The sequence below is a fragment of the Monomorium pharaonis genome, chromosome 6 (assembly GCF_013373865.1).
Source record: "Monomorium pharaonis isolate MP-MQ-018 chromosome 6, ASM1337386v2, whole genome shotgun sequence".
NCBI lineage: Eukaryota > Metazoa > Arthropoda > Insecta > Hymenoptera > Formicidae > Monomorium > Monomorium pharaonis.
Window position 1 is genome coordinate 4,020,238 of NC_050472.1, and position 15,258 is coordinate 4,035,495.

General features: G+C 40.7%; 1 protein-coding gene across 1 annotated transcript in view; it reads right to left on the minus strand.

The window, feature by feature from the left end:
• Positions 1-15,258, minus strand: part of LOC105837925 — a 93,168-nt gene that overhangs the window by 27,456 nt on the left and 50,454 nt on the right. The window contains exons 2-3 of the mRNA XM_012683117.3: positions 2,582-2,795; positions 258-458 (exon numbers count right to left, since the gene is read on the minus strand). Of these exons, the coding sequence (XP_012538571.2) occupies positions 258-458; positions 2,582-2,795 (415 nt within the window). The remainder of the gene's footprint in view (positions 1-257; positions 459-2,581; positions 2,796-15,258) is intronic.

Here is a 15,258-nt window from a genome sequence, read left to right on the forward strand (position 1 = left end):
CTCTCGATATCGAGAACTGGATAATAGGTTATTCAAATACGGATAATGCTACTCTTGCGAATCTCCAATTTGCAAATGTATTCAAATATAAATTCAAATGTCTACCAATATCGTAAATTACTCTATTTGAAATTGTAAATAAAAAGTGTAACAATTAAGATGTTTGATCCTGACGGAATTTTTCTCCAGAATTCCTGTAATTCGTCGCGATTGTTTTAATCGTTCGTTGATTCCGAAATCACCCTATTCACGCCTACCTGTAGAACCAGGCTGAGGGGGGCTCTCGCACTGAGGCGCTGTCGCCCTGTCGTCGATTAAGCCATGTTTCCACGGCTCCTCGCATTTGCTGCAGATACCCTCTTTGGCATCCTCGGTGCATACGTAGAAGCAGCACTCGTCGTCCCTGACGCCGTGCAACGACCTTCCGGCCTGTTCGCCGGTCTCAAGGATGTTCGGGTCTGAAATCATTGCATTTTCCAACGACCTCGTGCACGGACGAACGCGTACAACGATCGTTCTTCTCACCAGCCACGGGGAGGAAATTCGTCGGGGAAAGAAGGCGGCGGGAGGTGTATTTTTTGGAGAACACGTATAAAGCTCAACTTAATTGTGTCTTGACAAGTTTTTTTTTTTTTTCTTTCGAAAGAGGAGAAGGAGAAGGTAAAAACAACCACATAAGTAAAATAATGCCAAATAATATATCACATCACAAAAACACCGTGAAAGAGTCGCAATTCCGTAAACATTTCAGTGCGCTATCTTTGTGCGCACGCGCGCATTATTATTTTCAATGCGATCTTGTCGCACACGGGGAGCCCGGATCCGGTTGATTAAAAGCGGATTAGTTGGCACGTAGCCACTGACAACAACTCGCCAGACTTTCTGTAAAGGCCGTATTATCAATTAATCTAAGATCGATCTGTCCAAGGACGGCTCTCGTTCGCAACTAATTGGCAATCGACTCTTACGAGGAACTGCGAATCAGCGACGTGCCAACTTGCCTATCATATCTGTCAATTAGATTTTCGTTTTTTTTCCTCTGTGACAAACATCGCAAATAACAGGATAAACTAAATTCGCTCTTTATTTTAATCTGCGCTGCTCTCCATATATCTCTCGAGGGCTCTACGTCTCGCAATCATGCCTACGTCAGATATAAACTTTAAAATTTCGCCGTTGCGCCGCGAAGATTTAAACAACAAGAGGAAAGAAGAAAAAAAAAGAGGAGATGCGAGAAAGAAATATTTCCGCTAGTTGTTACGGAAATGCGACAGCGGGAAGTGAAGGGTTGAATTGCATTCGAGCTGGGATTACATCGGGCGATCTTGGGCGCGGGTGCAAGGGATGAAAAAAAAAAATATAAAGCCCGATAAAGCGTCCAATCCTCCAATAACCGCGCGGCACGCGTCCCATTTAACGCAGTTTATATCCAAACGCGGCGGCGCGCACCTCCGCCGTTTTACGACTGTTGCGTCGACTCATGGGGAAAAAAAGAAAAACGGGGATGGGGGGAGGGGAGGTATTTCGACGGTTCGGACATCCGCCCGTGTGTATGCTCGGATGTATTAACCCTTCGCGCTCTGCCACGGCGATGCAAATTGAGGAGATCTCTGCGTATAAAATTACAATTCAATTTACGGAGAAATATATGAACCGGTATTGCATTGTGTGTCATTATATAATTGCCTTGCCACGTACATTTATTTCTTTGTTTATTGTTTTAATCATTGTTATATCATTGTGCATTAAATTTTCCAATTGATAAATCTCTTAATAAATATCTATATTTCGAACTTGTCGCTGTTATTTTATGATTTTCAACGCAGTCGTATTGGGATATTCGTGGCAACGAGCGTAAAGAGTCAAGATTACCGAAGTCAACGGAGCTGACGGTGAGTGAAGCGTTTCATGCTGGCAGAACGACAACACGTCAGATAGCGAGAGACCGGTATCGTGCCGCCGGGCGACAACGCTGCGCGCAAAAAAAATTCCGTTTCGGAAATACAGAGACGAGCCGATCTGCTGAGTGAGGGTTGAAGGTTAATTCGTGTTACTTGTTATGGAAGGTTTATGGCGCGAGCCTGAAATGTCATTGATCATATTACGACGTGGTGCAGTAATGGCAATAATAATTTACACGAGTACGGGGGATGGTTCTTTCCCGCTCCCCTCCGTCCCCTCCCCCCCCCGGCATAAAGCGCCCGCATTGTTTCGCGGAGCTTATGCAGGACGCTCCAACGACCGTTTATGCGTATCCTCATGTAAATTTCTATGCCGCGGACTTAACGCTACGTTATGAACGGCAAAATGAACGTTCGTCGTGCGAGCGCGAACAGGAGGAGGGACGGACGGGCGGCGTGACGGATACCGGTTGCCCGTGTGTCTCATGCTATCCGTCGCAAACTTGCGAAGCGAGCAGGGTGCCAACTGAACATTTGTACCCTTCTTCAAGATTTAGCTCGTTAAACGGAAAAATAAACCGAATTGAACGGACGCTTCGATCAAATTCAAAACGACAACTGTTCCTTAGTTTCGGATTATCATTTTTGCTTTTCTTTTTTTCGCTCTTCTTTTTTTTTACCTCTGCAAAGAAAAGTGGGCTCGCCGGCGTATTGTGTGGGGTATGCGGGGGCACGATCGCCCGGAAGGAAGTAGGGGCAACGTTGCTCCACGGTCTGGCAAATGGATCGGCAGGGCCTTAATCTGGTCCAGCTGCCCTCCAAGTTTTCCACCTCTTTCGGGTCGTGAGCAAAGTAAGGCACCAGGGAGCTGCACACCCATTTCCTATACGCCTCCTGCAATTAAGATCATCGTGCACCGTTAGTCAATCTTTTCCTACGATTTTCTACAATTTTATTATACACAGAGAAATACGACAGAGAAAGAGAGAGAGAATATATGTAAAATGAAATTAAAGATTTGTCTAACCACCTCTACACAAATTATTCCCACTGCGAAATTTTACCTTGATTAGTCTGAGTGAAATAAAAAACTTACGATAAAATTTAAGTAAAAAATTTTGTATTATTGACTTTTTAATACACGCTTTTCTACATTTCAGCTTTCTTGTGTTATTCAAGATGCGGTTAACGCAAGCGAAAGATATTGCGACTACATTACAAAGCATAAAATAAGAAAGCGGAAAATGGATAAACTAACGACTTCAAGGGTATTAAGCAAGCTATTATCATCTAGTCTCTCAATTAATGTACTTTCTTATTAACATAAAGCTTTCATCCGTTTGTTAAAAACGTAACTTTTTTACAAATAAACATTGTTAAACACGTATGCATGAGTAAACAGTAATGCAATAATTTTCGAGATAATAATTGTATTTGCTTTAAAATAATTCGATTTAATCTACGTTAGTGAATCACTTTTAAAGTAACAAGATTAAAATATTTTATTTACAGTCTAAAAGATATTTAATTTATTTTTTGTTCTATAAGATTTAGAAAAAGAATTGTCGAATATATACCACTTAAGTATACATATATACAATTTTTTATTACATTTCCCATCTGATATTGATTTGTAATAAACGTTGGAAATATAGCTTAATGTTTCAGGTATCTATTGCTACTATATTTAACCCTTCACCAATAACAAATTAGTTATAAGCTTTTTTGCAACATATGCAAAAGATATGATTTAGGCGACTATCAGTTGCCCAAATCGTACCCGCGGGTCTCCTAAATCGTATTACCATTGAAAATATTTATGAATTAAACTAATTAAAAATAGAAACCATTAATTATTTTATTAATCATTTATCGAAAAAAGAAGCAAATATTTAATAATTAACAAATAACAATAATGAAAAGATAGAAGCACGGAAATAAAACTGGCTTGAATTTTCATAATAAGTACACTTTTAATCATATTAAAAAATTATTAGCGCTGTGATTATCAGTCTTACATAAATATTATTGTAATAAAATTTGTGATGATACAATTTAGGCAACATTGCGTATTTGTTAGAAACTCTTCTCTACATTGAAAAAACAAGTAATATATTCAATAAGATATGTTATTGCGGGCTGCCAATTACAGATATACTCAATACAATAATGTATGCTATTGCAGTATCAACATTGTACTTGCATTAATAGCAAATATTATTGTATTGAGTATTTTATGTAGTTGGCAGCCCGCAATCACATATGTTATTGGCTATATTACATTATTTTTCTGTGTATAAAACGTATGGCGATTCTCGCAACGACTACGAGTTTTATCACCAGATCATCGATTGCAAATTGATACATTCGTATCATACTTACTCGTATCATAAGCATACGTTGAAATAAAAATTGCGAGCCATATCGAAAATCGAATATGCTTGAAATTCGAGTAAAAGCTCGTTGCAAGATGATTCCATCGCTTGACGTCCCCAAGGAGATCACGGGAATAGATCGGATCCGTTTATAAAACGGAAGTTGACGGCAAAAGGGCACCGCGTAAGAAGAAGAAAAAGAAAAAGAAGAAGAGGCAGGCGTAGCATCGACGTCGATGTCGATCTAGCTGTCCGTCCGTCCAAATTAGCTGCCTCTCGCGGGACAGACTGGCGACCCACGTGTTTTTCGAGGATTGTCGAAATATCAAGGATCTTTAAGGTCAGCCGGGATAGGCAATAAAGCGGATGTCGGTGTCTGACCTACATAGCCGAACCTCAAGCGCCACGTTGAGGCGCATCCCTTCCGGGAGCGTATGCTATAATTACATACCGACTCCGCAGGATCTTTTATTCACCGCTGGACTGTCCCCGGAATCTCTGCTGAGTGCCCCGCCATGAAAACTGGCCGAAGTTAGATTAAACGTACCGCAATGGTCTCTCGGAATTTGAGGGCACAAAAAGAAATGAAGTTGCTGAAATTCAGGAAATGATTTCACGCGATAGGATTAGCCTCTAACTGTCCGATTATGTCGCGCGGGGAAAGATGGGCGCGAATTAATAGCAGGCACTTCTTGCCTCCGGATGATGGATGAAAAAATAGTCCCGGGGAAAAAAATTTCTTTGCATAATGCGCGCTGCCTTTCAAAGTTACCCAACTTTGAACTTCTTCTTTTATACCTTCAGCCCTGAGGAAGAGAGAGAGAGAGAGAAAGAGAGAGACATATATAGGTTCTAATGGATCCATCCTGCATACCGGGAAGAGAAAACTTGATCCGCGACGAAATTTGTCGTCGGTCTTCCCTCGGCGCGAATTTAAATCGCGCGCCCGCCGTTTATCGAAATCTTTTGATTTTAAACGAGCTGTAAGCGATTAATCACCGCCGGATGAATCCTTTGCTGAGAGCGAGAACAAAGTCGAACAGCGCGCCTCTCTCGATTGACGCAATTGATCTTTCGCCACGGGGAATCTGAATGTTTAAATCAACCAAAAAAGAAGGTAAACGTCTCGTTCTCGAAACGCCCGACAGATCTGAGCCTTTTCGCATTATTCCTTGAAGAAAGTTCATTAAATTCGCCGGTGTAAATTCGTCCTCGCGCCCGGGGGGGAGGGGAAAGGCGAGTGGATGTCAAAAGCAACGCTGTTGAAACGTCGTCGCTGTTTTTCCGTTGGGAAAAGGTTGCGCATTGGGGAGCTCCGCGGAGAGCAAGGAGAGCAGGAAGTATTGTAGCAAAAGTATAAGCAAAGCTATACGGGGCAGGGTCGGATTTATATAAATAGGCTAACCAGAGTACCAGCTTTGTGTCTTGTGTCCCGCCGGGGCCTTGCACCGCCGTCTTAAAAGCCGGCTATAAATAATGCAGATATCTCCAACTTAAAAAAAAAAAAAAAAAAAAAAAAAAATACTTCGCTCCGCTACCGGATTATGCGCAATTTACTACGTCGCAAATATTATTTAAGACACATTTAAAAGAGTGATGATTTTATCTCATCATTTAGGCTAATCAGAGTACAGCTTAGAGCCTCATCCCGTGTCCCGAGGGGGTCCCTGCACCGCCTTAAAAGCCAAGTATAAATAATTCAGATGTCTCAAACTCTTCCGTTCCGCTGCTGGGATTATATGAAGATTACTCTTCCTTGGAAGGCTCGCTCTTAAAATATACTCAAGAATGATAAAGATGATATTTAGAGGTTTGCGCTTCCGAAGGTGGGGCGTGCTCCGAAATAAAATAAAACGTTTCCCCAACCAAGTTGCGTTCTTCTCTTTCAATTCGTGAACAGATATTCCCGTTTCGCGAGGGGAAAAAATTCGCAGATCCAATTATGCGAGCATTCGCATCGTTCGCGCGTGTATCATTAAAGATGGCCGAAAAAGAAAATCAATTCACCGCGCGAAAATGGATACAGTGGCGATAAAAAAAATATATATATATATCGACCGGCCATCCTCGGGAGAGATAACTCCAACGAGTTATGGATATTGAGACCTTATCAAGTATCGCACTTACGTACGATGCATCATCGAAATTGCGCTCGGAATACGCAATTTCATTCGAGTGCGGCGAATTCCTGACTCGGTGCAGCGTTGGGACGAAGATATTCTATAACGAGCAATGTGCGGGAAGTACCACTGCATTTCACACGATCCAGTTGCGTTCCGCTGAACGCCGGGACGGTTCTTTTCAGCGCGAACGTTTTGTCAAAGTTAATTTAGTCAAACTAGTTGGTCTAGACGAGTTTCGCAATTATAGGGCAGGACGCGGTACACTTTTCGAAATTTCGGCGCTGACATTGTATGCGGAGCATCCTTTAAAATTTAAACTAAAAATTGGCTGCAAGACAAATTTGTTTCAGCGAGAGACTGTCTCTGAGCACAAAGGCTAAACAAATTCGTTTTCTCAAAGGTTATCAAGAAGGTATTGGCTCCAAATTGGCCGAGACGACCGTTCCTTATTTCGAGAGGAGCCAAACGAGAATACTCGAGAAGAAATGTTTCTCGCGATATAGCGGAGACTCATTTCCGACCCCTCTGTCGCGCCACTTCTAGGATATTCGCCATAATGACGATGTCGACGAGAGGGTGACAAGCGGGAAGGTACGAGAAATAACCGGGACGATAAATGCGGAAGTGCAAACGACGCTAACGGTAAACGAGGAGAGGAGGTAGCGACGATATTAGTCAGCAATTACTGGAATTATAACGAAAAATTCGGTGCACGGAAATGAATTAAACGGATATTCTAGAGCGCGAAAAAGTTTATCTATTTCTGTGAATTCTTTTCCAGACAACTGCTGCACAAATTTACTCATCTTGTTACGTATTTAATAAATGTCTACAAATTTTGATCTGGCTAAAAGTTTATTATCTCATGTTACATAAATTTTGAAACAAATATATTTTTCAAGCTGGCTGACACAATTTCTCAGAAAATACTGAAGTCGATAACTAATTTACTAAAGACTAATACGTAGTAGAAATAAAAGTACAAATAAAAATGTGCAACAGTTTTCTTTTAAAAGATTTCAAAAATTTAGTCAAAAATTTGTTCGTGTTCTGGATTAGAATATTCTCTTAATATCCTAATTGCGTGTAAGTATTGAAACTTTATAAGTAATAATATAATTATTCAATAATTTTTTCACGTTTTTTTATAAAACAGTAATATTTCCATACGCCAAAGTACGTTTTAAAATAAATTTAAATATAATTACAATAATTTTTCGATCAAAGATAATCTTCCCTTCCTAGATGTGCAATAAAAAATATCTTGTAATATTTTTTTTACTTGATTTGAATGATTTTGATTCTCGCACGAACTAAGGTCGCGATTGCATACGTCTTCGCTTTAACGCGGCCGACAATTTGTCATACGTTTTACTTTCGGCACTACACAACCCTCTCGAGCGATGCACTAGGATATGTACAGGCAGGGTGGCCCCGCTACGTAGGAAGATAGGTACCTACACCTGAAGTGCCCTCCACAAGCCGGCTGACCCAATTCTCTCTTCTACCCTCTGACGATCTGCGTTGGTACGAGCCAGACGGATGCGGTATCTACCACCCCGTTTTCCTCTCCTCAGTTCCCTGCATCCCTACACCGTGCATCCCTCCACCCTGCCCGCGTGTTCGTGTCGCTTCACTCCGTTCTTTTCTCGCCCTCCGTTCCTTTCGAGTATTCTCCAATAATAATTACGAGGTTTTAACCAATTAATTTTTGAATAATTTCTTTCTTTTCTGCCGCCATTTTTCTTTTCTAATTTCAGTATTTTAAGCTTAAGTTGGAGCCTTTTTAAAGTTCTAACACGAGCAAAAATCGCGAATTTCGAGCTTTTTTCGACGTTTCAGCACAAAAACTGGAAAGGATTCGTGGAAAACAAAACGCTTATAGTATACGCTTTACACAGTGCGTTCGATTCGCTTAAGAATCATGAAAGCGCGGAACTTCGCATTGCGTATGCAAAAAGTCGCTTCAAAATATGTATTAAACAAAAACGTACTTGAAGTGAAACTAAAAAGGAGGTCAAGCAACAGGAGAATACGAATATTGCAACGAATCTATTATGCAACGTAACAAATGTGATTGCATTAGCCGAATATATGTATAAACTGTAATAAAACACTCATGAGTTATGACGTCGTAGTATTACAGAAATAGTTGGTCATTTATAGTTAATACACAGTATTGCTTGTATATTAAAAAAATTGATTGATTTTTAAATAATAAAAATGCCATCTTTATATCTCCATTTTTAAAATACTTAAATGTTTGAAATGTGTGTTCAAATTTAAAATACTAAAACGTTTACAATTAAAATATTTAACAGCCTTAAGTGTTTTAGTGTTACAAATCTAAAAACCATTTAAAACTAAAATATATATCTTCAGTATTTCAAAAACGGAGACAGAAACGACATATTTTAATTTTTTTGAGTGCACATATATTGCATTATTAAGCGATTTTTCAAAAGAATCGCTGTTAATTAATAGAAATATATACAAATATAAAATGAATAATCGATTTCTACGTCTCTCGTGTGGCTTCTTGCATCCCTTTGGCAAGGACGAAATGTTCGAAGACACTGAAATTCGTGATTTCGAGAATCACAAAGCCAAAGGAGTTATAAGAACCTGGAAAAAAAAATTTCCCGCATCCAAAGGCCTCGACACAATGGGTAACGAAATGACAACGCAATTGGCGCGGGAAAATCCCAGTGTCCCAGAAAAAGAAAGGCAGAAGTTCCGAGTGTTCCCACTATCCGTTCCCTGGCCATCCGCGCGCAGTCTGGACCAATCGTTATCGTGTAATCCGATGGCGTTCCGTGTGGCCTTGTCTAATCGATAACGAACCGCCGCTTCGGTGAGATTAAAAATTAAAACTGTTATTTGAACGGCCTTTAATCGCGCTAAAAATATATATATTTAAAAAGATAAAAAGATCGCCATACGGCGACGAAACGTTTCTGTTGTAATCTTCACGATTATTAGGCAAAAGGCCGCGTAATTGCAGTCATAAGAGAAACTCCGATTCGCTACAAATTAACATATCGTAAAATAAATGCGGCTCTCTCTTTCTCTCTCTCTCTTTATCTGCGAATTTATCTATTTCAGTTTCATCGTCGCTTTTATGTGCATACAAATGGAGTCTAAATGAAGTATTAATTCGGCGTTGCAGTATCACGAGACACGGTTATTGCGCGACGCACACGCGCAAAGTGCCACTTGGTTATAAAATTGTCCGCGATGTGAAACGAACGGAAAGGGGGAGCATTTTGCGCGCGCGAGGAAAACAACACGCACCCCCGCGCGTGCAAGCCGGAAAATGGCGAGATGGCTCTTATCAGCCCTTAAGAGCCGGGCGCCTCTTCAGCACCTTTCTCTCAAGAAACCACGAGCGAGCACGTTCTTCCGCACTCTTCCGTACCTCTTATCTCTACCCTATCTCTGGATAGCCTCTAAAAGGGGCAGAGAGATCGTCCATAAACCCGTACTCGAAACAAACTCGAGAAAAATTACGCGGTTAGAAATATAATCCATATTTCGGATTCATTATACGAGTCTCTTCCGATACACGGAAAGCAGAGTCTTCTGAACTGTGAATTGTTTTACAGCTGTAGGAACTGCAATAATATCGCATTGTTTTCAAAGGGCCTTTTCAAAACCCGCCCTCTGGAAATCATCGTCCTTTCTGCTGCGATAAACACCCTCCGATGAGCTGCGCACGACGAGTACGACGAGAACTCGTAAAAGGATTATTGAGATATTGAGCAGGGGCTCGCAGACGTGAGAAAGAAAAAGTCACAGCGGCAAGCTGCACCGGGGGACAGGTGGGAGAGGGGAGAAAAAAAACCCCTTAACTATGCACGGAAGGAAATAACTCATCCGCGAGGGGCGAGACAGGGATGGAACAGAATGACGTATCGTAAATAAGAAAGCCGTAGTCGCCTGTCGAAGCTGCGACAGAAGAGACACGTCGTTGTCGCCGTATCGGATCGGAACACCGACAGGCAGGGGAGGAGGGTTGTTATGCGGCACGAGGGGGTGGCTGGATAGAGGAGGGATGGTCGCGCGGCGGCAAAAGCAATGCCCTCAGTCAGGGTGACCCAGTTACCTGGCCCATATTTGCCCTCCCCCTTCCTTCCCGCTGCTCGTCAACCCAAAATCCACGCGCTTGCTCGCCATCATCCCTCGCCGAATCATCCCTTCCTCTCCGTCGACGATGTTGTGCGCGAAGGCACCCCCTCTCTCTTTCTCTCTCTCTCTCTTTCGCTGTAACCCTCCCTCAAAAAATCTCTCAGACGCAGAATACAGTTGGAAAAGTGATTATCAATGCGCTCGCAAGCCTTCCGTTCTTTCGCAACCCTTGTTTTCCTTCGTTTCTCATTTTTACTCCTCCGGAGGCAGCTTTGTCGCTCGCGGAAAGTTAAACTCATTACGCAGTGATTTACGGACGAGATAGCGGGCCTCGCCGTGGAATTCGCTCGTATCGGCCGCGACCATCGCGAGCACGGGCCAGTCGGTCGCCGGAAGCGGAAAGCCCGATCCGCTCCTGTACTTTTTTATCCCGACAAACGCGAATTTTTTTTTTTTTTTCGAAAGCTTTATTTTATTTTTATTCTCGAAACAATGATGTACTTCGTGGCGCGAATTATGAAAAATTTGAATCGGTTTTTTAATTCAAGGACCAATTAGAGGACCGTTCCTCGCGCACAAAGTTAAGATAAAGTGTTCATAATTAGCACGGCTACTTCATTCATTTTCGCGGTGCAAATTTAATACTCGTTTAAATTAGACTTTCTGCAATATAGACCTTCTACAAACTAGACTTTCAAGCATATATATAAGAGACTTTACAAGGCAAATTAGTTCCTTTGACTAAACTCGTCGACATTTGACTTGTCTAACATTTGTGTAAGAAAAATGATATAATTGGATAATATTCTGTTACCGAGTACACGTAATTTCACTCGCCTTTAAAACCGGAGACATTTGACAAGACTTAAATAGCATTCTCTCTTTCGAAGATTAAAAGCGGCTAATAAACAATCACGCAAGCTTCTTTCCCGACAAAGAAGTGCATCCCGCAATAATAACGGTTTTAACGAAGCGCGCGTTTCGCGATGGGGAAAAAGATAAAGGATAGGAGAGAGAAAAAAAAAAGAGAGAGATAGGGGGAAAGGGAGATCGCACAATTAATCCGGGAACTCGATCCACGACGGGAGAAAAAAAGGCCATCCAAATACTGGCGGTATAATCGGATTAAATTCCACACCTCCGCCTCTCTCTCTCTCTCTCTCTCTCTCTTTTCTTTCTCCGAGTCACTCATTTGCCGGCCACCGGCGACATTGCCTCCTGCCTATTCTTCCTTCCCTTTCATCTTTTATTTTTTAATTATCACGGCCTCTTTCCAGAACATTAAATTTATGCGCGGCGCTCCCAGAAGTCCCCCTCCTACCCGCCGCGTATAATTACTAACAAAGATATTGGCGCGGCTCAACCGACCGGCATATATCTCGCACTAATTTTATATGCGTATACGTCGTGTCCGCGCTAATATCCGTGCCAATACTCTCTTATCGCGAGCCGAGTCACTCGACGGTCGATATTCGCTATCACACGCGCGCGGCACCGATCCGGCACCGGCGGCCTGTAAATCATGTGCGTGTCGATCAATGACGCGTTCGACCTTATCACATCGCGAGCGAAACTGACTAACAAATTAAACATATACAGTTTAAATATTCAAGTTTAATTTATCGCTCGCAACGTTGCACGGGCAAGTAAATCAACATCCATAGAGAGATCATTTAAATCAGGTGAGCGGGAGGCAACGTGCGGCTGAGTTCGGATTATTTTTTTTAATTTCGAAAAAATTAAAAGCCCTCGGATTACAAATGTTTCGTACTTCCAAAAATGTTCGAGTGTTCAAAGCGCGATCAATCTATAGATACGCTCGTCCGTTATTTGCCGGTTGAAGTCCCCCCCCTGGACCGACTCGGAATTGATGACGGTAACAACCGAGTAAAAGCCGCTCGCTCAAATTCGTCAAGGAATCTCTATTATTCAAGGTCCGGAAGTTTTCGGATTGTACGTCCGAGTCCTCTCTCATCATCGTCGGATTTTCCGCCCGGTGTAAACCCACAGCGAGATGAGTTTTCACGCGACCGCCAAAACTCTAATATCGCTCCACCTCCGCTTGCCAATTAGTTGCGCTCCAGATAATGAAACGTGAATTTCATCAGCCGGCAAATATTTTCCGCCGTGTGCACGTGCGCGTGTACCGCGGCCACCGGAGGTATTAATAGGGAAACATTTTATCCCGAAAATCCGGTATTACTTCCGGCGATCTGTTGTATACGTGTGCGTCGACGGTACGTTCCGCTTACACGTGTGCCGCGCCGCGGCACGGCGCGCCCGAAACCCGGATGCGTCGGCTGCAACGTGTCGCAGTAACTCGTGCCTATGGTGAGATCGAAGAGAGAACCGGAAAAATGGCGAAGGGATTTAGGATTCAATATCGGGTGATTTTTACGCTCGCGCCACTCTCAATCCGGCCGGGAGCTCGAAGCACACCGCTCGGAAATCCGATGGTACGTCGAGCGATATCGAGGCCAGTAAATGACTTAAAAAAATATATAATTAATCCGGCACATTTGGCTCTTGATTGTTTTGTTCTGCAATGTATTATGATGCTCGAGCGTTTTCGAGATGAAAAAGAGCGGACTAAAATATTGTAACCAGACTTTTCGCTTATTTTAATAATTAAAGTAAAACAAGGAGTTAAAATAATTCTGATTAATCGTCTTTATCATTTGCATGATCTTTTTTAGAATGCGGCAAATCCTTTTTTTTTTTTCTTATACGTGATCCATAAAGAGAAGCTGTCGTGGAAGATTTAAGGGAGAAAATTCCTTTGTGAAGAGGCGAATCGCGCGCCGACATAGGTGACTGCGGCTCACTTGCAGCTCGATAGAGCCGACGTGGTCGTTGGAAAGACAATTGCCCGGAAGACAGCCGCTGGCAAGTGTCACTTTTGTTGTATGCACACAAAGCGAAGTGGGCGCGCGAGACAAAGGATCCGGAAAAAAGTGCACCTCTGCACGCTTTACCATTTAGCGAGCAGCGCATCAGAAATTTTATGTGTGATTTTGCCAAATGAGCGACTCGAATTTCACGACTCGTTTTGATAACCGAAGCTCTTCAAAACTATCCAGATTGTTAATTTGTGAAACTCTACCTTTAAATACCATTTAGGATAAATTTCGTTTATAATTGAAGATTACAATTAGAGATTTAAGAAATAATTCAGAAATAAAAGCTTATGCGTTTACATAATTGACAATTTCTTCTAAAATTTCAACAGCTAACAATCTTTACTTTTGGTGTAATCTAAACGTACTTTACGCAGCATAAGCCGTCGTATTAACATTAAATTATGTAAAATAATTTTCACAATTTCACGCTAAAAAAAAGTCTTATTGAATTAATTGAAAATGTGATTGGACCTACCAGATTTCCAATTAATTCAACAAGACTCTTTTTTCAATGCAACAATCGATATTTTATACAACTAATTATTATAATTAAAATTATATCGATATAACAAGAAAGAACCTTTTTCATGTAGTTAAAGTTTGGAGTGTTCTTAAAGCAAAAAATAAAGTTTGATTTAATTAAAATAAAGCTATTAAAAAATATATTTATAAACAAAACAGTAGAACTATAACAAAAAACAATAAAAAATAAAAAACAAGATTCTGAAAAATTTTTAACAACTGCTCCTGCATTTTGTGTCAAAATATACAAGCGTAAAAACAATTCTTAAAATCAATTACAAAAAGAAAACATTTACTAACAATCGAGACCCCAAAGCACTCAGTATTTTTTTTTACTCTCTAAATTATAATTAGAGAAAAATAAACGAAATCAGTGAAAATACACCGACTTGAGTGACATACTTATAATCATTTACTGGTTATCAATTAATAAATTAAATACACTGATTTTTCAATACATTAATTCTGAAGTCAAAATCACTAAACGACTGAATATTCAGTGGTTATCACAGTTATAAGTATGCCACTGCAAATCAGTGAATATACACTGATTGCTATTTAGAGAATATGCAAATGTGCACGTGTACTTTGAACTGGGTATTTTGGAGCCGAGAATACAGTACGGAAGTCGTCATCTCAACCGATGAGAATTACACAGTTGCTCGGCTTCGCCTGAACAGTTATATAGTGGTCAAAGAAAATTCATCTATTAAAATAAGCTTACCTAAAAAATTATTCCTCATTTAGAAAAGATATCAAGTAAGAAAAGTGTATGATTGTTAAAGTGTATGATTGTTAATAAATTATTTTTTTCTTCTTCCTCGTGTAATAGGCTTAAAGTCTATAAAAAATTCTGTTCTAAGTAACTCCTTTATTATCTCATTAATATATAAGTCATTCTAATTCGTTTTCTATAAAAGTATATTCACATATCACTCTCAAATTTAACTTAAATATTTGCATTAAAAATTAAAAAAGTTTACATTAAAAGTTAAACGAAATTATCGTTTAACTTTTTGATTCAATAACGTTCAGTTATCATTAAACTACTTATGCATACATGTCCGCATACAAGAAAAGTTTCTATTAAAAAGGTCAATTTTCTCAGTAAGTGAATATATGTTTTTCGCTAATGAGATCTCACGTCAAGTTCGTAACAATGGTCAGGAATTTTTTTTACCCTGTACCACGGACACCGCGAATTTCTCCTTTCTTGCGCGAGGTTAAAACCGACGAGTCATCAGAAGACAATTTAAATGAATAATTATATGCCAGAAATAAAGAGCCTACAAAATACGTCAACATATCG